Source organism: Passer domesticus, chromosome 3, assembly GCF_036417665.1.
Source record: "Passer domesticus isolate bPasDom1 chromosome 3, bPasDom1.hap1, whole genome shotgun sequence".
Lineage (NCBI taxonomy): Eukaryota > Metazoa > Chordata > Aves > Passeriformes > Passeridae > Passer > Passer domesticus.
In genome coordinates this window covers 114734173-114757365 of record NC_087476.1, presented here as the reverse complement: position 1 = coordinate 114757365, position 23193 = coordinate 114734173, and the positions used below count along the sequence as shown (strand labels likewise).

Sequence of the window (23193 nt, the reverse complement as noted above, 5' to 3'; positions counted from 1 at the left end):
TCTCATTTCCCTGCAGCTGTGATTAAGCTTGCTCCCAATATAGCACCAGGACATGGCACAAGGGCACGTTTTATTGGCCTCTTAATACCCAGCACTGGGGAAAGTGGTGAGGCTCCAGCTGCTGTTGGCAGCTCTTGCCTGTAAACACGACAGTGAAGGGAAGGGGAGGGAGTTTCTGGGAAGGAATACTGCTCCCTGCTGTGCTTTCCCACCCCTGCCATTGCTTGTCCCTGCTGCCAGGGCCAGCTGTTGGGGATGGGATCAAAACCTTGAATTTTGGATCCAGGCATCAAGGCAAGAAGGCTTTGCAGCCGTGTCAGCCTTCCCTTTCCATCAGCTCAGGAGCAGGGGGGTGCACTGGGAGCAGGATGGGAGCAGCATGAACCTGGGTCCTCCCTCTGCAGCAGCTCAGGGATGAGCCCTGTGTGCTCAGAGGGCTTTGGAGCTCCAGGCTCCAATTGGCCTTTGCTCCCTGAAGCTGTGAACTGTTCTTGGAGGGATGGAAGCTTTGTAAGCCAGCAGTGCCTGCCCTTGGAGGAGGAGGAGTCCTGTTGGCACTGCCCAGTTCCTGCCACAGGTGCTTGTCTTGCCAGCATCCGACCTGGGGACAAGTCATCCTTGTGCTGGCATACTGAGGGGACTGCTGGGAGCACAAGTTGGCAAAGACAATGGGTGTTCTCCTGTCTGAATTCTGTAGTTAAATGGGGGGGGCAGGGTGTGAAAGGGAATTATTAGTTTTGCAGTAGATACATGCTACATATAGCTCTGCACTGTCAACAGATGATAAAATAGGATTCAGAGAACTGCAGAAGCCTTTTCATTTTAATTTCATTTCTTTTTTACGCCGGTTCTGTCTGAGCATGACTGTCTGACAATAGAGCTACAGATTCATAGCTTCATAAGCATCAGGACCAGATGGACCCATTAGATCAGCCATGCTGCTTGCCCTTCCTACCTCATCCAGCTCCCTGCCAAGAGCTTTATAACTTCTGCTGTCAGTTGTGCCACAGGCTCATTTTCCTTGAGAAGGGCCCTGTGGGCCAGCCAGAGAGTGGCTTGGAGTGGCTGGGAGACATTTTCCATGCTGACAACTTACCCAGATTTTTGGGATAATCTCTCCCACTGCTGACCTTCGCTTCTGTGAAGGTGTGTGCTTTACTTGATGGGCACTCAAGGCCCAGAGTACCTGGGCAGGGCAAGCTCCTGTCCATTTTGGGACAGGCGATGGGTGCACAGCTCTCTGTTCACTTTGCAGAGTCAGTAGTGGATTCATAAGGATAATGACAGTTGTAGTCATTAATGGAGAGAATTTATAGCTTCTCCTGGTGAACTTGAGAGCCCTTTGGAGGGAAGTGACTCTGAAACAGGCAGTGCAGAAGTAATAAGGGAGGCACAGAACTGGCGAGGGGATTCTGCAGTGTATGAGAAGGGACCTGCTCACGGTCTCACGCTCACCATTGTGATTGCACCTGCTGTGCTAGAGGCAGGTTTCAAGTGCACTGACTTCAAACAGCTTGCAAAGAAGCTTTGAAATGTGCTTTTAAGGCCCCTGTGACTAGGAAAGCTCGTCTGGTAATTGATTTACCCCAGTTTAATGTTGCAGAGGATGAAGTAAGAGCTAACACCAGGATTCAGACTGCTCTAGGACAGAAAGACAAAGTGCTGAAGCTGCTTCTCTTGCAGAAATCTCTTTCCGTGTGTGGATGTGTGGAGGGAGCCTGGAAATCATCCCCTGCAGCCGTGTTGGGCACGTCTTTCGGAAGAAACATCCCTACGTCTTTCCAGAGGGAAATGCCAATACATACATCAAGTAAGTGGTTTGTACTTGCTTTGGGTTTTTTTTGTGAATTAGCCTTGTAGAGAGAGCGGGGAGCAGAGAAGACAGGCAGGAAAGTTTGTTAGGAAAACTTTGAAATATCCTTGGGCAGGAATTTTTTGAGCTGAAGAAAATGTAAGTCAATACAACTGTCCCACAGGATTTCTCCAGTGTCGAGAATATGACAGAAATAGGACATTTATATGGTAGCTTTCATCAGCACAGAAATGGAGGGACCGCCCCAGCACATCCCTGAGAGCTGGCTGCTGGGACATCAAATGGTTTAGACCTTGAGGTCATCAGAACACATTTAAAATGACCTGAAATGAGGCTGCCAGCAATGTCTGTCAGTAGCCAGTGACCTTAGCTGAGGGCTCAGTGTGGCTCAGCTGAACCAGAAAATTTGGTTCCCAGTGCCTCTCTGGGATGGGAGCCACACATCTTGCTGGAGAGGGTGGTTCTGTCCCCAGGCTGGTGCTCTGTCCTGAGCAGAGGCAGCAGTGGGCTGCCCCTGGCTGGCATGGACACCAAAGGGACTGCCAGGGCATGGCAGCTGAAAGGCACCTCTCCTCACACACAGGAACACAGCTGAATCAGGTTCTGAAAGGCTGCCTGAAATGGGCTAAGGTCCTGGAAACATCAGGTAAAAAAGGAGGAAATCCAGAAGTGGGAATAGGCATGGGAAGGATGGTCAGAGCAGCCAGTGAGGTCAGGAAGCATTTCCTCCATTTTTAGAGTGTGAGGCTGAACGTTGTTGCTGAAGTGAATGACAGAGAAAAGCACTGGGGGCACTTACAGTAAATGCAGGGTTGTTTCTGAGCTAACCTGCAGCTGTGAGTGCTTACACAGCAGGCTTTCCTTTTAGTGTGGGCTTCCCACTGTCAGAAAGCAGCATTTGTGAAGACCCAGGTCTGCCATAAGGTTCTTGCTGACCCAGGCTCTCTGCAGCTCCCTCAGCCTTTGCTTGAGACACGGGGGAGTGCAAGTGACACCGCTCACTGACACCTGTGATTTCCAGGCACACAGTGGGTGGAGCAGGAAGGGGATGGCTGTGACGGGCACAGGGCATCACCGAGGAGCAGAGCACAAATTTGAGAATCACTAGGAGGGCTCTTGCTTTCAGTAGTGAAGCAGGACTACTTCACAAAGCAGTCAAAACGTCCCCTGTGAGAGTCGCTGCAAACCTGAGTGAAGAGGTGGCACCTGCCTTGCATCACCTGCAGGAGGAGCAAGGGGAGCTCGAATGGGTACAGCTCTTGTGACTCCCTGCCTGGCACTGGCCTCTGGGGACTTGGGGATGTCTGTGTCATGCCTGGGTGTGAGCCTTGGCACTTAGCCCCGTGTTTCTGGTAAACTGAAATGAGTCCGGGAAGCCAGACAAAGGAACCCTGCACGCTGGGGAAGGTTAGGTACAGATGTAGACACTGATTTAGTCATCTCTTGAGCAAGAGCACTTAGACTAGTGCCTCAGAGAGAGAGAGGAGGAAGCCCATGAATCAGCAAGGAACTGAGAATCAGTCTGGAGAAATGTACCTGCAGGCATCAGGAGCTGGGATGTTATTAACCTTAGGGTATCTATCAGCCTTAATGTTATAGTGTACAGACTGAGAGGAGAAGCAGCTCCTGGCAACCTGATGCTCTGTAGCACTTCTCTTTAAATAGAGGTGTTAGCAAAAAATATCTCCACCTTTCTGCCAGATACTGATTGCTTTCCCACAGAGCCCCTCCTTCAGAGTGAGAGACAGCTCAGGCTCCAGTCTAGTGCTGGCTTCATGTGCAGAATAATCATTTTCTGGGCACCTGGGACTTGGCTGGATCCAGAGCCAGCCCACAGCACCTGCAGCTCAGTGGTATGGCAGCAATAGCTTGGAGGCACTGGCCTTGGAGCAGGAGACTGGAGGACTCCCCTGAACTGGGCAGGGACAGGCAGACAGGCATGGAGCAGGAAATCCATTTGCAAGAGGAATTAGAGCCATCTGAAGCAAACAGAAGATTTGCTGAGGTTCAGAAACCTTCTGCAGACACCTGGCTGATGTGGCAGAGTGGCATTCTTGCTGCAGCACTGTGGTGGGGCCACTTTCTCTTTAAGTTTTGAATGCTGAGGTTTGCCTCAGTGAAATCCAGGAGTGCAAAGCAGGAGAGTCCATTCAGGATTGAAACAAAGGAAATAATTGCAAATCTTCGGTAAACTTTCCAGAGCTCCATCCCATCCACTAAATAAAACCCCAGGCACTCCTGCCTTGGGGATGATGCTTAAGACAACCTTCAGTTCTGGGTCTGGTGGATGCAAAGCATCCAGCTGAGTTTGAAATGGTGAATTCTTCATCCAAGCTTTATTTGGTTGGTCCCTGGAGTAATGGGAAGGAAGGAGCACCTTCTGTAGTAGTGAGGGATGGGCTGGCTCGGGGGAAGTTGGGTGAAGACCAAGCTGAGGGTGGGAGGAGGGCAGATGGGTCAGTTGGTGCACTGTGGGGGTGTCACCTTGCAGGCCCCCTGGTTCCAGCGTGTCCCGTTGCCTCCCGCAGGAACACCAAGCGCACGGCCGAGGTGTGGATGGACGAGTTCAAGCAGTACTACTACGCTGCCCGGCCCGCAGCCCAGGGGAGGCCTTTTGGGAAGTAAGGATCCCCCTCTGCTGCCCGTGCCCTGCCCGTGCCCTGCCTGGGCCCTGCCTGCTGCAGTGGGTGCTCACAGGGACGGGCCCTGCTGTGGAAACCCGCCTGCACTGCTTCTGTAATAACAGTAAAATACTGATGAGAGGCACGTCCTGCAGCAGTGAGGTGGATAAAGTGCCAGTTCAAATGTTGTACTGGTTTATTCCAGTCAGTGAGCAAATCCAGGTGGGGGAAAACCCCCTCTGCCTCTGTCCTCTCTTTGGCATTACATAGAACTACTTCTGATCCCAGAGTAGAGTTTGGTGAGGAGAGTCCAGAGGTGTTGGTGGCATCAAATCATCAAATTTTTGGCCTGCTGATGCTTTATTGGAAGGCAGCAAGTATTTGTGTGCAGGGAGTTTCCCAATCATTCTGTGAGGAGTTAGAAATGCCTCCCTGTCAGGAAGACTAAATATTTGTGTTGCATTTCTCATTTTCACATATCTTTGCCTTGGAAAGTTTCCTTCAGATTCCAGGGGGTTCTGAGTCCAAACTTGAATTCCTTGTGACCACTCTTCAATCTCCAGGATAAATAATTTGAAGTCCTGGGGTCTCCCCTGTTTGCTCTGAATTAATATCCTGCTCCCATCCATCAGCACAGGATGAAGTAGCAGCTCTGTCCTCTGCTTAGGGTATAGAGAAGTTGACCTATGTAAAAAGGAGATACTGGAGGCTTCTGACTATTCCATAAAAGCCAGCTCATAACAGCTCCACAGGTGGAGGCTGGCCCAGGGAGGAGCTGGAGTTTTGGAAACGTCACTGTACAGCATGGTCCCTCAGCAGAAATTGTCCTGATTAATAAAAGAAAAAAGTATTTCACTGTATGATTAACTTGTGGTGGTTTACCAGTGTGTTTAGGTGCTCTTGCAAATCAAGGCCTCCTGTCGTCCTGTAAACCAAGAGTGACTTAGAATAGCAAATAGCATATTTTAATTTCCTAATATGTTAATATGTTCAGGTAAGGGCTATTGCATAGTAGCATACATTTTTTACTAATAATTTTTAAATGACTGTGCTCTTCCCTGAACCTTCTCAGCTCCAGACTCCTTGTTAAAATGACAATATGTCATCATGCCATTTTACCAAGTGAGACCTCCAAAGAGACAGAGATCAAAACAGCTGCTCAAGCTCATACAGAGAGAAACCAGAGCTGCTGATGCTCCCGCGTTTGCTGTCTGTGCATTTCTGATGGGTTTATCTCATCCTCCCTCCTTGGTGTGTTGGGTCTCACCTTCATCACTTCCACTGTATCTCTGTGATATTTTCTTCCCACAGCATCCAGAGCAGAGTGGAGCTGCGGAAGAAGCTGAAATGCCACAGCTTCAAGTGGTACCTGGAAAACGTTTATCCCGAACTTAGGTACGGATGTGCCATCTCCACCTGCGTCCAGCAGGCCAGTGGGATGCTCCAGCCCTCCCTCCTGCCCCCCAGAGACATGGGCACCCCCTCCCTCGGGCTTCACAGGAGGGCAGAGGGAATTTTGTGCTGCACAGCTTACTCACAGAGTGACATTCTGTGATATCTGCTTCCTCCAAGCTCTTTGCTGCAGGGCTGGTGAGGGACAAAGCATCAGTTACTCCCATTTGTTCTCAGGAATTCATTAGGTATCCTTCTGCCTGTGCTGTGGAACAGGTTGTGTAGGAAAATAAGAGAGTTTTCCTTACAAAAGTGTCCCAAGGCAGAAAATCCACTATAGCTTCTGCTGGGGTGTTTCAGTACTTAATGACTCCTCCTCAAACAAGCACCTTAATTTCCAGTCCTTTCACACTGTTCCGTGGCACTCAAGGCTTCACTGTTGTGAAACCATTCACCCTAGGATTTTATGACTTGTGTTCAGATGGCTCTGCCTTGCTCCTAACCCAATGCTTTGATAAATATTGTTGCTTTTGCACCACAGATATCTTTTAGCTACCAATTTACTCCAGAAACCATTGCATTCATTCCCCTGTTCCCTATCAGGAGCCATCCTCAGAAAGGATGGTAAAGTTCTAGAGATACCTTCAGGGACCTGCTGGTGCAATAGCTGAGTGCAGAATCACTGTGTGAAAATGATGATTTATACCATTTTCTTACTTCTTTCTTTTGCCATTTGTGGCATTGCACAGCAGCATTCACAGGCAATGCCAGGGCTCTGTTACAGTTTCTTACAAAGTTCCCCTCTCCTATAAGCTGAAGGCTGCTCACAGCCTACTCCTGGCTCCTCTGTTTGCCTGGTGCAGTTATTTATTTTGTCCTCTTACAAAGGTCAGCCATCCATCTCTGAGCACTGCTTCTGCAGCGTCTCTGTCCATGTGCTGCTCTCAGTGCTTCAGTATTGTGGTAGACCTTGCCAGCCCTCATTTTCTGGAGGTGAAGTGGTGCAGCCTTACCCCACTGTGCATCAGGCAGTACGATGTTGTCTTCACTCTGTTCCCACAGGATTCCCGAGGAATCGCTCTATCAGACTGGGATCATCAGGCAAAGGCAGAGCTGCCTGGAGTCACACAAGTCTGAAGACCAGGAGTTCCCCATCCTGAGCTTAAATCCTTGTAACAGCAGCAAGGGCACGGTGCCAAAGGCACAGGTAAGATGTGTTGTGTATCTCTGTGGTGCTGGCTGGGAAGAAGCCGTGGGGGCAGCTTCAAGATGATTTCTTAAGGTTGCTAAAGCTCTCATGGAGGATTTACCCATTCTGCCAGTGTCTTTCCTTAGGCAGCCTGTCATTAAACCCTGGCAACTCCACCTGACCTTGGTGGAGGCCCTGGGCAGCAGCAGGAACTGGTGCAGGAGCCACAGGACAGCCTGTCCCACTCATCTCCATGGGAGCCTATGCTGAGCTCTTCCCACTGCCCAGGAACACCACGTGCTGCTCATCTGCACAGATCAAAGGCAAAGAGAATTATAACTTCCTCTCATCTCTCAGCCTTCTTTCTCTCAGAATGGACTGAGTTGCAGTGGCATTTGTAACTTCATAGTCTGCATTCTCTCAGTATTGGATTGCCCATTAAGCTAGCAAGGATTTAATGAGGATGATCTCAGTTTTTTCAGTCTCACTGAGATGAGAAAAAGCTGTATGAATTGATGCTCTCAAAAGCACAGCCTGGGAGATTTTAGAGCCAAGAGCAGGCACATGTGCCTTGCAGCAGCATTTCTGGAGCAAGACCCTGAAGATACACACAGCTTCAAAACTCACCTTTGTGATTTTGGCCATGTCAGAAAGTTCTGTGTTGCATCTATTAAACAGGGAGGATAACAATCCCTTGCTTCTCCATGGTTGCCATGAAATAATTCAGTAGAAAATGGTGTGGTGTGCACGCTTCCACTCAGCTGTGCATCCTTAACCCTCATGGTTACATATTCAAACCAGGTAGCTGTGCATATAAAAGGCCCAGCTTGGGGACACTGCTTAAAATACCCCTGATTTGTGTGTGCAAACAAAGCATGTCATTATGTGCATCTCTTTCAAAAGCAGTTGCATGCCTGTCTGTAGGCAGGAAATTAATATCTGTTTCACAGCATGGCAAAACCAACAATGACTACTTGAATATTAGTTCAATTCAGAAAATGTAGTTAATATAATTGCAAGTGCCACACAGTAACACTTCTTACAGTTTCACTGGTTTCCATGTTCCAGAATTGGCTTTTTTTTCTTCCACTGCTACATGGACTTTTCACACAAACAGCAAGCTGATGAGAGTAGGTCATCATGTTTTTCAGAGCTAGCTCTGCAGAAGAAAGGAAAAACGTTCTAACAACAATAGCAACTTCCAATGAATCAGCTGTTTAAAAAAAATATCTGGGAAAATCAGAATGAAAAATGCTGCTGCAAGTTAGTGTTTCAAAATGAAATGGCATTGGTCTTTCTGAAATACCAATTTGATGTGGTATTTTAAAATGAGAAATGTCATGCCAACAAGTTGAATTGTTTCATTCCTACCAAACACATTTTGTTTTGACATTTCTGTGCAGTAAATTTTCAGAATTTTTCACGCCACGAACTTTTCATCTTCCTGTTCTGATTCTGCAGCAGTTTGCAATAGGTCAACACTTCCCACTGGATGGCAACTCTTATTTCTTGTGCACATCCAGGACTAACTTTGCAAAGGAACAGAAAAATGCACTACAAACAGATTGCAGAATGACTGTACTCAGTACACAGGAGGAACAGAGAAAAGGCTTTCCTTTTTATCTTTCTCTGTCTTTCTAGGATAGTTCTTTGTTACTTGTACCCATGGAGAATAGTTCAGATTAAAGCAGGATATTTAAACTTTTATTCTGAATAGAAACTTACATTTTAATGACTCAATTGCCACAAGACCACCTGAACTTGTGGATGACGTGGGTGTTACAGTCACCAGGCTGTGTAGGATTGATTATGCAGCAGTCCTGAATGCTACTTGGTTTTGCATTTGATATACCAGAATAGAGCAATAATCTTCACTTTTAACATACTGAAGTCACGTCTTGTTTACCCTAAGCTTCATTTTGTGAAAAATAGGCTTAGCTAAATCAAAGCTGTGCTTCCTTGGCATTCAGTAAGTACCGTGAAAATATCCTGGCTGTCCAAATTCTTTATTATCACTATTATAGTAGCAATAATTTGGTTGCTTTAATGGCCTTTCTGTGGCTGTCTCCCTGCTGGGCTGCCCCAGCCCTTTACCAACATTATGTGCATGAAGTCTTGAGACTGGATGTGAGAAGATCTGGGCTGTCATGGTTTGAGGAGGAGGGGCACAGGAGCTGTCAGATGGCAATCAACTGCTCTTTATTTTAGGTTTTTCTAACTGTAGTGTAGGAGAAGGGTGTTGTGAGACCCCAATCCATAGTTGGGGTAAATTGAGACAAGTATTCAGTGGTGAAATCAGACTTACACCCTTAGCAGATCTCAGAAAACCTCCCTGGTGGTGTCTGGTGTTGGTCCTGAGTTACTGAAAGGGGCACTGAGGTACAAGAGGACCCCTCATCTTTGTGTAGGAGAGCTCTGTCTTCTCATCCTGGGATCCACTTGGCCCTTTCCCCTCCAGAAGGCCTGGCAGCAGTCAGGGTGGGCTCTGTCCCCTGAGGTGGATCTTAGAGGTGGTTGAGGACCTCAGGGGGCTCCTGAGTGAGTGACAGGCAGAGATGTGTGTGCAGTGCCCATCCCCAGGGCACAGCAGGCTCTGCCTGTGCTCCTGCCCACTGGAGCCTCAGCGCTCTGTGCCTTGTTGCGTCTCATTTGCTGAATGAACAGATTGATTTAGTTTTTCACGAGAGAAATGCATCTGAGGGAAAATAATTGATCATAATTTTGTCCTCATCTATCTAATGAAGATGTGAGTAGTTGGGGTTTTTTTTTTTCAAACCAAGTGTCAGTTGGTATTAGTTCATAGAGTTTGGAAAAGACATCTGACTGGGATTTATTTAAGTCATTAGCAGCTTCAGGAAACCTGACATGCTTCAGATAAAAAATCTGAAGATGCTTTGACCTGGATATAACACATGTGTAAGCAGTTGCTGCAAGAGGAGTGTAAAGCTCAGGCATCTTTTAGACAAGCAAGGAAACAGGGGAAAGGCTGCAGCATCCCTTTCCTGGGCCTGCACCCCAAAATACCTGGGGTTTGGAGCTGAGTGGCTGCCATTGCATTTGCACACATGACCTTGACTCTTCTTGGGAAGGAAAGGCAGTGTGATCATCTGCCTGGTGTGGCTTTCATGCTCATCCCAGCTGGCTTGGGGTCCTCTGTGTGCTGACTAGATCTGCCCTTTTTTTTGGAGACCATTTAGCATCTGTCCAAACGAAGTGACCCTCCTGAGACATCTCAACCACAAACATTGTCTTCTGACCCTCCTGCCCTCAAAAGCCTTCCTACTTCTCCTCCATGGACATGCCCTGCCCCAGCTGTAGGCTGGCTGGAGCTGGGGGAGCCAGGCTGAGTGAGCAGAGCAGGGGGGAGCAGTGTCATCTCTGCAGCCAGGTTGTCCTGGGCACCTGGAGTACTTTGTTTTCCCTCTCCTGAGACGTGTGGAAGTGCCAGGAGTTGTGTCCCAGGATCTTTGATAAGGGTGGCACTTCGGTGTCCTTCAGTGATTCGTGCAGTCACGTGCCTTGGGAAGTCCTTCCCTGGGATTTTAAGAAGATAATTTGATAATTAGATTGTTCCACCTTGTTCAGAAGAACTTTTCTCTTGCTCCTACCCCTGCCTTAGGGCACGGCTGACCTCTCACTCAGCAGCACAGGCCTCGCTGTCACGGAACACTGGCTCCCCTGGGACTGCTCCTTCCCAGGCCGAGGGGCTCCTTGCTCCATCTGCCAGCCAGGCTATGCCAAGCCAAAGGTCACTCGTGAAAATAATTTCCTCAGTTCACAATAATGCTGAGTAACAGTGACAGGTGCCGGCTCAGATGATGCTGAAGCCTTGAGAAACAGTCACAAGCCTCAGATGAGGGGTTGGTGTTATCTGAGGCTTTGGAGGAAGGGGGTTGCTGGTTGTGCTGTGCAGCTGGTGATGCTCTCTCCACCGAGTCCACCCTCTTCTTCCCAGCTCCACCACCCCTCCATCTTTGCCTTCGAAAAGGCAGGAAATCTCAATGTCAGTTTTACCCCACAGATCTGTTCTTCTTTGGTTCTGGGTCAGCTCTAAACCCTGATGGCATCTCCTCAGGTAAGTCCTGAAGCCCTGAAGCCAGGCTAGCTCCTTGCAGGGCTCCTTAGGAGTACCATGGGCTGCCCCATCCAGCACAACCTCTGCTGTGCTGGCCACATCAGTGTGCCAGGGATTAGGAGATTAAGTAGTTCCTCATGGAAAAAAGGAAAAAAAAATAATCCCAACTCATAAAAATAAGGGAAGAGGAAGGTAGGATAAAAATTTGTGTGGCCATGAGCATGTATTTTAACTTAAAGTCTTTTATGGATTCTGTGGTGTTCAACTGACTTCCCTCCTCCTTCCCCTTCAAATTTCTTCATTTTCTGCATAATTTTCTTTGGCTTTCATCTAGGGTTGAAAGGGAAGGAGACATGATTAGAGCTGGATATAACATTTTCTACAGGACTGGCTTCCATAAAAAGCCATTCTGCCAAGATAGATGAGCTGTGTGAAAATCTGTCAGCTGAGATAAAGACAGTGGAAGGACAGCCTGGGGGCAGGAGGGTGGGATCCAGTGACAGCTGTGGAACTGCTGCACACATCCAGCTCTGGAGCCCTCACTTCTTATGATGAACAACAGCTTAGGGAAGTGGTTATCACCATCCTTCCTATCCCATGGTCCACTGCTGGATGAGAGGATGACTCTGCCTTGAGAGGATGTGAATATTCCGAAGGTTTGAATGTAGAGTGGTCTGGAAGAAAAATAATGGAGAACTTCTGGTAGGAGCAGTCTTCCATGAGACAACCTCAGTGAAGCAAGAAGGTTAGGATGTCAAAATAAGGAAACAAAAAAGTCCCCATGGCCTGGGTTATTTGGAGAATTCAACATATTCACAAGTTACAGCATTAACTGGCTGCTGCTGGGGTGCAGCTTCAGCCCTGTCCTGAGCTAAAATGACCAGCAATTGGTTAAAAATGTAAAGCAGGTTTTCAAAGCAGCTTGTAGCAGCGTGGGTGCCAAGAACAGATGTTGGAGCTTGCCCCGTAGGGTTTGGTTCTTCACAGATGCTGGACTAATTTGGCACCTGATTTCCCAGGCTGGTGGTTTACACAGCAGCTGACAGCGTGTGTGGTTGGGATGTCTGGAACGTGTGCACTGTGGGATCAGGCAAACCCTGCTCTGTATGACAAAGAAAAGTGGTTGCTAGAAGGGTGTGGATTGAGGCTTTGAAAATGAATGCTTGTTATGTACCCAGATCCTTGCTGAGGAGCCTGTGGGCAGGCTGTTCAGAAAGCCAGGTTTGATTTCCAGGAGCTGCTGGGGAATAGTGGGCTAAGAAGCACAGAGTGTGAGGATCACAGTGTGAAGTCCTTGTGGAGCTGGGTCTGCTGTGCAAAAGCATGTTTTCCCTTCCAGGTGGCTAAGAACCTGAATGAAAGTGGGATTTATATTCCCAGGAGTTAAATGCCTGTAGCTGTCTGTTTTGAAGTTGAGGAGAGGAGTTAGAGCTGCTGACGGTGACAAATACCAAAGGACCAGAAGCGTGTCCCTGCTCTAATAACTCATGCTAATGCAACCCAAAACCTCCACCATTCAAAGTCAGGGGCACTGCAGGCATCCCAGCTCTGAGAGTAGGACAGCAATTCTTCACATTCCCCTCCAGCACTCAGAAAGGGTTGAAGTCTCCCAGGAGCCCCATTTTTCCAGCCCCAGCCTGACAGCCATATGTTTGAGCACTGCCTTCCCCTCCACTGCCCACACTGCTGCTCACGTCACTTCTCATGGAGCTCTGACTTCTCCCAGTTTTTCTGCTTCCTCTTTGCACCTTTTCTTTCCCAGCAGGTTCAGAGTTTTCATAGCCTGTACTCTGCTAAAGGATCTGCCATGGCTCCTGGGGTCTCTTGTGGGAACCGTTTTGCTCCCTGGCCTTGCTGTCTCTGGCAGGGTTATTGCACTCTGACAGTGGAGCCAGCCTGCTGTTGGTCCTCCAGCCCTGCTCACCTGCCCTGGCATGGCTCAGAAACCTGCTTTCCATCTGCTCCCACTGCTGCTCAGAGCTGCTTACACAGCAGGAGTTGATCCTGCTTTGCACCCTGGATGGGAGCCCTCAGAAAACCCTTCCAGCCCTGCTCTTTCTAGTTTCAAAGTTGATGCTCACAGAAAGTTACAAGCAAAACACCTGGTCCAGAAGTCCCTCTCCAGGGTTATGTAAAAGCATGGTTTGTGGTTTCCCAACAGCCAAACCAGCTCTTGTCTGCTTGTGCACACACACAAATAACAGGGAGACAGACATCCCTTGGCTGGGATCCTCTCAGGAGGTGCTCCTGGCTAATAGGAGCACAGGTGAGTGATAGAAAATGTTCAGCTGGAATAAACTGTGAAACACTCCTGGGCTAAGCAGTGTGTCTGTACATCCATGGTGCTCTGTCCAGTACATTTGCAAATCCTTATCAATCTGTCAGCTGCTCCTCTTCTTCTCCCAAAAACATCCTGTGATGAAAAGGTGGTAATCCTAGAGATCTCCTGTTGTGTGGTAAGCATCACACAGGACCAAGAGTCCCTGCTCCTCCAAAGTTTACTTCTAGGGCTGAGAAGCTGATAAAATGCTGGTGAACATGAAAAAGCAGCAAAAGAAAAAAACCTCCAAGACAGCCCAGTGGAATGAGAGTAGCAATGGTTATAGCCAACCAGAACAGCAAACCTTTGAAATTTGGTCCCAGTGCCTTGATAAAAAGCAAAGCTTTTCCTCTTATTTTTGTGATATTTGGGAACAGAACCCCAGGAGTTGCAGACATTTGCTGTGTATCACCTCTTGTCTCCCACTGACAGCTGCAAAGCATCTCTGCTGCTCTTCCCTGTAAAAATAGGATTGCACATTATGTGGTTGGTAGTGTTCCTGCCTCTCTTCTGGTTTTTTTTTCCCATCCTTTTGTTCTCCAACCACAGCCCAGTTCTGGCTATGGAATCTTTTGTCTCATGAAACATGTTCTTCCAGCAGCTTTTGTTGACAATTTTTGTGGTACCTGCAGTCCCTCAATGACAACTGCAGGTTTGGGGAGGCTTGAAACATCCCAATGACTTCTCTTGGTGCCTCTTGAAGTCAGTGAGGTTTGTGTTTGATTTTGTAAGGGGCAGGATCCAAGCCAAAGTGTTTGTTTTCCAGGTAAAAGAATAGCAAGAATCAACACTGCTCTCTCACCATCTTTCTTTTTCTTCCTCTGTGCAGGAATGGACGTACACTTACAACCACCACGTCCGCCAGCAGCAGCTGTGTTTGTCTGTGTACACCCTCTTCCCTGGTTCCCAGGTGCTGCTGTCACCTTGCAAAGAAGGTGACAACAAGCAGGTGAGCCCTTTTCACTGATCCCCCATTTTCTTTGAAGTTGCCTTTCTTTCATCACAATATTACTGCACATTAAATGGCCTGTGCTCTGACTTCATCTGGGAAGCACAGTCAATTTGGGAGTACAGACTCTGGCCTGTTCAGCCCTTTGCCTCTTAAATGAGTGTGTTGATAAGGATGTCTATTAGTGAGGGTGGTGATCTGGATACTTCAATGCAGAAGTCAAACCCAAACTGGCAATTTAGTTCACATGGGCTGCCAGTCAGGCAGCAGATGCTAACATTTCCCTGCAGTTAATCACTGGGCTGGCATTTGAACCAGTGACCTGGGGAAAAAGCTGTTAGTAATATATTATCTCCCTAAAGCCAGGCAGAGGCCATGTTAAATGAGTGTGCTTCTGATGGGAGAAACGCTGAGCGTGAGCTCTGCTTGGTGTGGGTTTGGGGACCTTGTACTTGACAGCATCAGGCCACAAGGGCTTGGTGACAGCTGTCCTCTCCATGCTGGAACAGTGCAGCGAAAGCACGTGGGGAGGAAGCTTGTTCACCTGTCTCTCCTGCCACGTGTCTCCCCTCAGCGCTGGGGCAAGGTCGGGTCACACATCGAGCACATAGCTTCACGCTTCTGCCTGGACACCGAGACCATCGGGGACACCCACGAGAGCATCAAGGAGCTCGTCATCAACCCCTGTGAGAGCACAGCCATGAGCCAGCGCTGGGACATGGCGATGTCGTGACCTGCTGGAGGACGTGCGCGGCCGAGATGGGGCTGGAGTCCAAACCATCGGGGTCCCTGTGTGCTGTGGGACAGCAGGGCAGTCATTCCAGTCAAAATGGGACGCGGCTCTCCGGGTGGAACAGCGGATGTTGACCGCCAGGCATGCGGCTGGTATTGGCCTGGTGATGGTCAAGGAGGAGGGATGGCAGAAAAACAAGCTTGAAGTGTTTTAGGGGGGTACTGGGGCTCCTGCAATGGGCTGTACAGAACCTCAGCAGGCACAGCGTTGATTATCTCCCTGGAAACGCAGGTAGAAGAGCCTTTAATGCCTAAAGGAGACTTGGGCTGAGCAAAACAAGCATCTCAGTAGCTCTTTGGGGTTGAGGTGAGTGCACAAGGTGGGATGTGCCAAAGGATGCTAAGAAACATCGCCAGGGATCAAGTGGAAGACACTGAATTATTTTTGCACTTTGCTGTGAATGCTTCTGTCTTCTGCAGACAGCATGGGTGGAGCTGTGTTGCACATTTGAATTGGTACCTGATCCACGTCCCTGTTGTGTGTACAGAGGCAGAGCAGTCCTTGATGGCTGTGGCCAGGATCAGAACAGCGAGTGATGGGGGAATCCTGCTCTGTGCTAACTGCACACGGTGCTTGTTGAATCTCCAAATCCCAAGCAAACAGAGGATTCACTGCCTGAGATTAAAGGATATACATTTCTGTCAAGCTGGGAGGAAAAGCAGTAACGTGATTATTTCTCCTCTCTGAAGGCCATGGGTCACTGAAACTCCCCTAAAATTTTGCTGTGTGTCTCTCACTGCTCTGCTTCAGATCTGGACTAATTCAAATTTTCACTTTTCTTCCATAAAAGTAATATTTTTGGTAATTGAAGGTAATTGTGTCATATTTCTGTTTCCCAATTTCCAAACTACAGATGAAGGGACTCCCATGAAATGCTGCTACTGATGGGATGGTGAAGGTTTCATTTTCAATTAAAGTCAGAGACTGCTTCAAGAAAGGAAAAGGGATATTACCTAGGTTTGATTCCCAATTACCTTGTAGCCCACAATGTAAAGCACTGAAGAAAAGGTTTGGGATTCCCCATTCATGCTGGTGAGCAGGGTAGCCTGGGCCACGATGTACCTCTGTCTCCAAGTCACTTAGCATAGCCAGAGCAGGCAGAAATTATTTCCTCAGTTTTTGGAGATGTCCTTTACCAGAGATCATGCCAGGTGCTGCCTCTGTGTGGAAGTGAGGTGGCTGCCTGGGGGAGAGTAGGACAGACAACCTCAGGAGGGGTCTTGGGAATAGAAGACTGGAAGGTCCTTTCCAGCCTGTCTTTCAGGGCAGCTGTCACTACAGCAGCAGGAGCTGTACACACAGCTCTCCTGTAGTAACCACTCTCAAAGACAACTTCCACAGGACTGTCAATGTGACTTGAAAAAAAACCACATCGTTTCTGTCTAAAAATGCTGGGATTTAGTGAAAATCCTATCCTTTGTTTCCTGTGCTGCAGACTGCAGGTGAAATACCATAAGCTTTAAGCCTTCAAGTGCTCTCAGCATCCCTTCTTGAATAAATTGCTGGCTTTCAGGATTTTACTGCCTCAGTTTCTCCTCCCTCAGTGCTGAGAGAAAGCCATGTGTATAAATCTTCCCGGCTTTAGAAGCAAAACTAGTATAGCTCTTTATGTGCAAAAGGTCGAGGTGCAAAATGCTTTTCATGTGCTGCAGTGATTACTAACCTCATCAAGCTCCCTTGGTGCCAGCCTCAAGGGCTTGTGTTCTGAGAGGGCTGGAGCAAGCTGTCATTTCATGGTGGGAGGTGGCATTGTTTCTGTGCCACCACTCTGCCAGGAAACAAAGGGGAGCCCTTCAAAGGGAACGGACCCATTTCACAAAGGAGGGCAGTGACCTTGGGCTTCTTTTTAATTGAACAGGGACATATCACATGTACTTCTCACAATGGTGATGACAGGCAAGGGGTGGTAATTCCCTGTCTATTGTTTACAAGGGAAGGGAGCTCCCAGGAGCTTGAAGCTTAACACATTCACACCTGTACTGTGGCCACAGCCTGGCACTGCCCAGCAGCTGGCAATTCCACTCTGAAAATGCAAATTGCTGAACAGCTTGGCATGGGTTTTGAAGTTCAGCACCTGGCAGGTACACTCTGAGCAGCACCTCAGGCCTATCTAGCTTTACTGTTATCCACCAAAGTTGAGAATCTCCCTTCTCCTGACAGCCAAAGCTCTCTAAACTGCTCTTTGCCTTAGCAGAAACAGCTACCTCACTACACAAGTGTGTGTGCTTGGGCACATGGACCCATGGGACCTGCAGGGATGTGTTCTAGGAAGGAGTTGTTTGACCAGCTTTGCAGCTCTCTTGCCTTTTGGGAAACACAAATGCTATAGCAAACCCCTCCTATTCCAGAACATGCGCTCAGTGATCACTGTGAGCGTGTCTAGGGCAGTGGAGAGGGGGGCATCAGGCATGGTGTCCCTTACCAGGGAGCTGCAGCCAAGGTCAGCTAGGTCTCTTGCAGGCCCAGAAAAGTACCTCACAGACCTGGGGAGCAGCAGCACTTGTCAGACTGGTGATTGTGTCTCACACAGCCATCAGCTGTAACCCTTAGGCTGCAGCTTATTTCATGGTCCAGGAAATGAGATTATCCCTATGGATCAGCAGTGTTTTCAGAGAAGCCTGAGAGTATCAGCCTGACTCCTGGGGAGCTTTATAGAAAGCTGGCCATGGTCTGGCAGTCTCCAGAGTTAACCCCAGTATGGCATTTAGCAAATCTGCCTAACACCCTGCAGAGAGACCTCTCATCGTGTCGGGGAAAAGGTTAACTTGCTGCTGAAATCCAACTCCTACCTTCAGGTTCCTTTCTTTTATTAAAACACTCTAAAAACAGATGAACTTTTCTTGCTTTGTGTTTTTTTCAATGCCTAGACAAATGACTGCCATGCTGTGAACAGGTACAATGTGACTGATTGGGATCTAGATGGGCTCCCACGCCAATGCTGCTCAAGCCCCAGCGTCCTTTGGTAGTAATGCTTTTTGGTAACGTTTTGCACTGGCTTGAGAGAACATAAGATAAAGCAGAAAATATGATTCTAATCCTGGCTGTTGAGCTTTGTGACAGCCTTTATGATCTCCAGGTAAGTCACTTTTTGTGCCTTGGAAAATTTAGATTCAGAGCAGGAAACTCAAGGCTAGAACTACTACTGGCTTTTAAAGAGCCAACTAATGCTATCTGAAAAAAAACCCAAAACACACCAGAAAAAGTCAAAAAAAGCACATCCCCCCCCCCTCTTAAAGGAGATCCATGTTCCCATGAGAGCAAATCTGGTTTTAGTTGGGCTGGAGAAGTCTTGCAGTCCTTACATTGCTGCTTATGTGATTTCTAGGTGTCTCATCCTCATCTTCTCTCTGCACCAGTGCAGCCCCATAAGGTAACAACACAAATCATCTGTGCACAGAGCCTCAGGTTACAGCATGCTGAGGTAGTGATTTAATGGTAAAGAGGTGGAAACTGAATTCAAAGATCTTTGTTCATCCAGCAATGCAACAGCAAAATGGGGCTGGTGGATGAAGACTGGAGAACTGCTGGTGGTTCAAAACAAGCACAGCCCTGAGTGCTAATCCTTTCTCCTGCTTCTAGGAGTGGCTTGGGATAGCTTACTTCATTTCCCTGCCACAGTTCCCCAAAATTTTAGTGAAGACCAGGTGTCTTAAAGAGAGAAAAAGCCAAGGATTATTTTTTTGTTGCATGCAACACCAGCAGTACTGGGCTGGCAGGCTCCATGGACTCTTTTTATCTGCCTGTACAGATAAAAAGGTTCGGATGGAGTTCATTCTCTTTAGAACAGCCTGTAAGGTCCTGTGGTTTAGACTGGTGACCAAAACAGTGTTGATAACACACAACAATGTTTTAATTATTGCTGTGCCTGCACAGTATCAAGGTCTTCTCCATCTCTCTCTCTCTCTGCTGCCCCTGTGAGCAGGCAGGGGCTGGGGGAAAGGATTGGGAGGGGGGACAGCTGGGACTGCTCCCCCAAAGTGACCAAAGACATATCTCATACCATATAATGTGACACTCAGAGGTAAAACTGGGGGGAGTTCTGCCACAGGAGGTCTCTGCCTGGCTGGGCATCAGGCTGCAAGTGGTGACTGACTGCCTTTGCATCACTTGGTTGTTTTTGGGGTTGTTTCATTTAATTGCATTTTCCTTCATGACTGTCTTTATCTTCACTCACAAGTGTTTCTCCCTTTTGCCATTCAGAGTCTCTCCCATCCTGTTGGCAGGGAGGGAGGGAGTAGGGGCTGAGCTGCCAGACAGGGCCAGCCCATCCCATGCCCTAAGCAAACCCCAGGGTCTGTGGTGTAACAGGCTGGTGTTCCTTGTGGCCCAGGCTCTGATCACAGCTCTGCAGTGCGATCTGCACTGCTCACTTTTCACATTTTAAAAGCTTCAGTGAAAAGCTGGGGGTTAGTATTGTTTGTAGAAGGGATAAAGGAAGCAAAGTCAAGGAGGTTTCGCACAAGCAACAGAAGAAACTTCTGCTGCTCATTAATGTTCTGGCTGAATTAATTTTGAATGATCAGTGCAGCACCAGTTTCAATGTGCAGCTGCTTTACATGGTTGCAGAGTTAAAGGAAGCCTGTGGTATGGCTGTCCAGCTTATGTTGAGACTTACATGCTGAAATCCAGTGGCATTTTTCCAGATTTATGGATGTTTTCCCAATGTCCACTGTTCTGTTTCTCACTGGAAGTGCCTTCAGAACCCTGTAAGAATAAAAACCTATTGCAAGCTACTGCCTCTCCAACTGAGTCTAATTAAGTTTCGAATGGAACTGCATTTTAGCACAAAGCTGACAAAAAGCAGCACATAAATTTACAGGTAAGAATGCTTCTTTTGTGGAGGTGGGGGCTGTTTTGTTTTCCCTGATACTGCTTGGGCACTAAAGAAACCCAAACTGGTTCTGTGTGATGTACAAAAGAAGCTAAGTCTGGGTTTTGCATAAGCACACATGTAATAATTGTCTGTCTGTCCATTACAGTGAGTGATGTCTCTCATTTTCCTGTGATTTACATGAAAAAGTGTCCAGACAAGGTATTGCTACTGCAGAGGGTTAAATTCAGTTGTAAAACCAACCAGCCATCCAACCAACCAAAGAGAAAAAAAAAAAAGGAGAACTGAAAGTTTGTGTGTAACCTGATAGATGTAATAAAAGAATGGTATTACGAAATTAGGACTGTTCCAGGGTGAAAGGCTTAGGAGTCTGCAGGTCAGTAGGAATGTATTTAGGGGTTTTTTTAAGAGCCCTAGTGACTCAGAGTTGCACCACGGGGACAAGTTTATAACACAGCACCTGAACAAAGTCCCCCCAGCCTGCAGTTTCCTGAAGGAACACAAGATCTGCACTGCTCCTGTGGCCCAAGCTGTGCTCGTGTCAGGGGTTCAGCATGGACTTTGTGGTCCTGACTCTGGCCATGGAGACACCTGGTGATCCGTGATCCACGTGTCTGTGTCTCTGCAGCAGACAGATGAAAACCCTGCCTCCTTTTCACAGCTTTGGAGCAGCTGTGTGAGCCTCTTCTAATGGAGATTGGCATCCTGGTGCTGTGGTGGTGTTCTGGCATTTGACGTGTTTGCAGAAGAATCAGTGTTGCAAGCACTTTGAGCAGTTTTCATGAATTCTGATCCTGCTGGCAATTCCTGGATCATCCCCATGGACATCCAGCCTATGTTATGTACCAGAGATTATTGTTTTCTATAAATGCAGAGTCAGACCCAAAGCCACACAATTTAGATGGCTTTTACAAATTTTACTGGACTCCAGCTGCCTGAGGCCACTGACAACGAGGACGTGCAGCAATGATCATCTCACCAAAAGCAGAAGAACAATGATCATCTCACCAGAAGCAGAATATGTGGTGTTGGGAGAGGGCACTTCTAACCTTCATTCTGAGGCTGCTATCACCTCCTTACTAATGCTTGGGAAGGTGATCTGGGTGGGTGCTGAGCAGAAGGCAAGGTGAAAAGGTTTCCTGGAGGTTTGGCAGTGGTGGGAAGCACTGGCTGACACTGCAGCTGATGGGGTGGATGGCTTTACAAGATGTGGAGGTGTGAGACTGGGCAGTAACCAAGGACAATTCAAATGATTTGAGCATGAAAACACCTGCACCCAGGGGTGCAGAGAGTCTGGGTGGATCTCAGATCAGCACCCTGCACTTTCAGGGGGGAGTTATTTTGACTGATGACTGATCCAGTGCTTGAAATGGCTGCCCCAGAACACTGTAGGGGTTAAAAGGAAATTGGCTTATCTGGTCACAACATACTTTCAGTTCTGTTAATGGAACTGTTATTAGAGTGGATTATTCAGTGCCCTGGACATGAAACCCTGATTTGGGCACGTCCCACGTGTTGATAACAGGCATGGCTTGTGCTGTCTCTGCAGCTGTGTGCTGCCAGAGCATGCATTGGTACGTTTGCAATGGATCCTCGGCGTGAAGGATCGCAGTCATTGCATCTTCAAATTGATTTTCTTCTACGGAAAGCTGTTTGAAGCAAAAACCAATTTGGTTTGTATAAACTACATTAGAGATAAGAAGATATCCCTCAGAGTGCACGAGATCACCTTAGAAGACGTTTTCACCGTACTGCGAGTAACAAGTCACACAATAAAAGGAATTTCTTACAGCTGATCTGATCTCCACCCATCCGTGAGCTGGCTCTGAAATGAGATAAACCTATCTCCTCTAATTCAGGACAGATGTATCATATTTCCCAATCACATTACAGACACTAGGAAGGCCTGGTGGTGTTAACACTGAGCATATAACCCAGGCAAGTGAGGCAGCTTTATCTGCTTTGAGGGTCTGGCCTTGTAAATAAGGTGCTAAACTGCTCCCCCTGATCTGGAAGTTGGCCTGTGATGTTCTACCTGTGCTGCTACTGAGTAAGTAGTGGCTCTGGAGAGTCACCTATGTGGGGTTTTCTTTTTCTTTCTGGATAGACTTGGTGTCTTGTATCTTCTGTCTGATTCAGTCCTCCCAGTCAGGTCCTCAGCTGGTTCCTGTTTGTTTAGGTAGTGTGGTAGCCAACCTACAGATAGAGCAAAACAGAAAGTATTCTTTAAAGGAAAAAGCTATGAGGAAAAAAAAAATTAAATACAACAAACCCACCACTTTTTCCTCCTTTCCTTCTCTCAGTCTCTTGGCCTTCTATAAGAGGTATCCCTGATGTGTACTAGCATTTAATTTGTAGGTTATCTAGGAGGTTTCAGGGCTTGGGAAACCACAGTGGTGTTGAAGATGCAGGTGGGTTAAGCACAAGGTTGTCAGCTCCACTTCTAAGACTGGGTGTGTTTTCTGGGTCCAGCATTGTCATTTTCCCTCAGCATGAGTGTCAGGCTGGCTCAGGAACACTGAGAAGTTCCTCCAAACAGGAGCAGGTGGATTCCTGGCAAGAGATGCCAACTCAGGCTGTCCATGTGACCACAGGGGAAAAGATTGTGGGTGACCAGGTCTGGGGCAAGCACTGGCTGTTCTGCAGGGGACAGGGTGACGTTCACAGCTGGGCTTGTTGCTTTTGATGGTAGGAAGCAAACCTTCTGTTGGTTTGGCTGCGCACAGCTGTGGAAATGGAAGGTGCCATGTCCACGTGTCACAGTAATTAATGGCAGTCGTCAGAAGGTGCCGGGGGAGCACAGGGAGTTACCTGTGGTGGGACCCAAGGGAGTGAGGAGCCAGGTCTGTTCAGGCAGCCAGGAGTTGTTCCTTGGAGGCTGCTCTTTCTAGGACACCTGGCTGTGCCTGGAGCGTCCTGCAGTTGTTGGCATATTATCAGCTAATTTTAAATTACTCACACAAGCCCTTATCAGTACATGAGACCAAAGGGTGATAGTGGGCATAATGACAATGACGGTTTTATGAACCACTTCATGAAGCCAAATCCTCAGGAGATATTGAGGCTGTAATTAGATTTGAGGATAATAAGATTTTTTTTTTCTTTCTTCTATGTTTTTTTCCTCCTCTTTCTTTCTGCTAGCAAATCAAGGGAAAAATTGGAGCTCTGAGTTCATTCTTGTGTGTTCAGAGTGTGGCTGCAGGCTGTACT

The 23193-nt window shown here is 47.8% G+C and overlaps 2 protein-coding genes across 5 annotated transcripts in view; both read left to right on the top strand.

Moving 5' to 3' along the window:
• GALNT14 (polypeptide N-acetylgalactosaminyltransferase 14) overlaps window positions 1–17982 on the top strand; it is a 94560-nt gene extending 76578 nt beyond the window's left edge. For both annotated transcript variants that reach the window (XM_064415323.1, XM_064415322.1), the window contains 6 exons: window positions 1684–1810; window positions 4342–4434; window positions 5746–5829; window positions 6889–7033; window positions 14240–14359; window positions 14934–17982. In XM_064415323.1, the coding sequence (XP_064271393.1) occupies window positions 1684–1810; window positions 4342–4434; window positions 5746–5829; window positions 6889–7033; window positions 14240–14359; window positions 14934–15092 (728 nt within the window). In that variant the 3' untranslated portion in view covers window positions 15093–17982. The remainder of the gene's footprint in view (window positions 1–1683; window positions 1811–4341; window positions 4435–5745; window positions 5830–6888; window positions 7034–14239; window positions 14360–14933) is intronic.
• A 2586-nt stretch (window positions 17983–20568) lies between these two features.
• The window catches only part of CAPN13 (calpain 13), a 69072-nt gene continuing 66447 nt past the window's right edge, over window positions 20569–23193 (top strand). For 2 of the 3 annotated variants that reach the window (XM_064415324.1, XM_064415328.1), the window contains exon 1: window positions 20569–22033. The gene's annotated coding sequence lies outside the window, so the exon portion shown is untranslated. The remainder of the gene's footprint in view (window positions 22034–23193) is intronic. The other variant, XM_064415329.1, reaches the window with a different exon arrangement.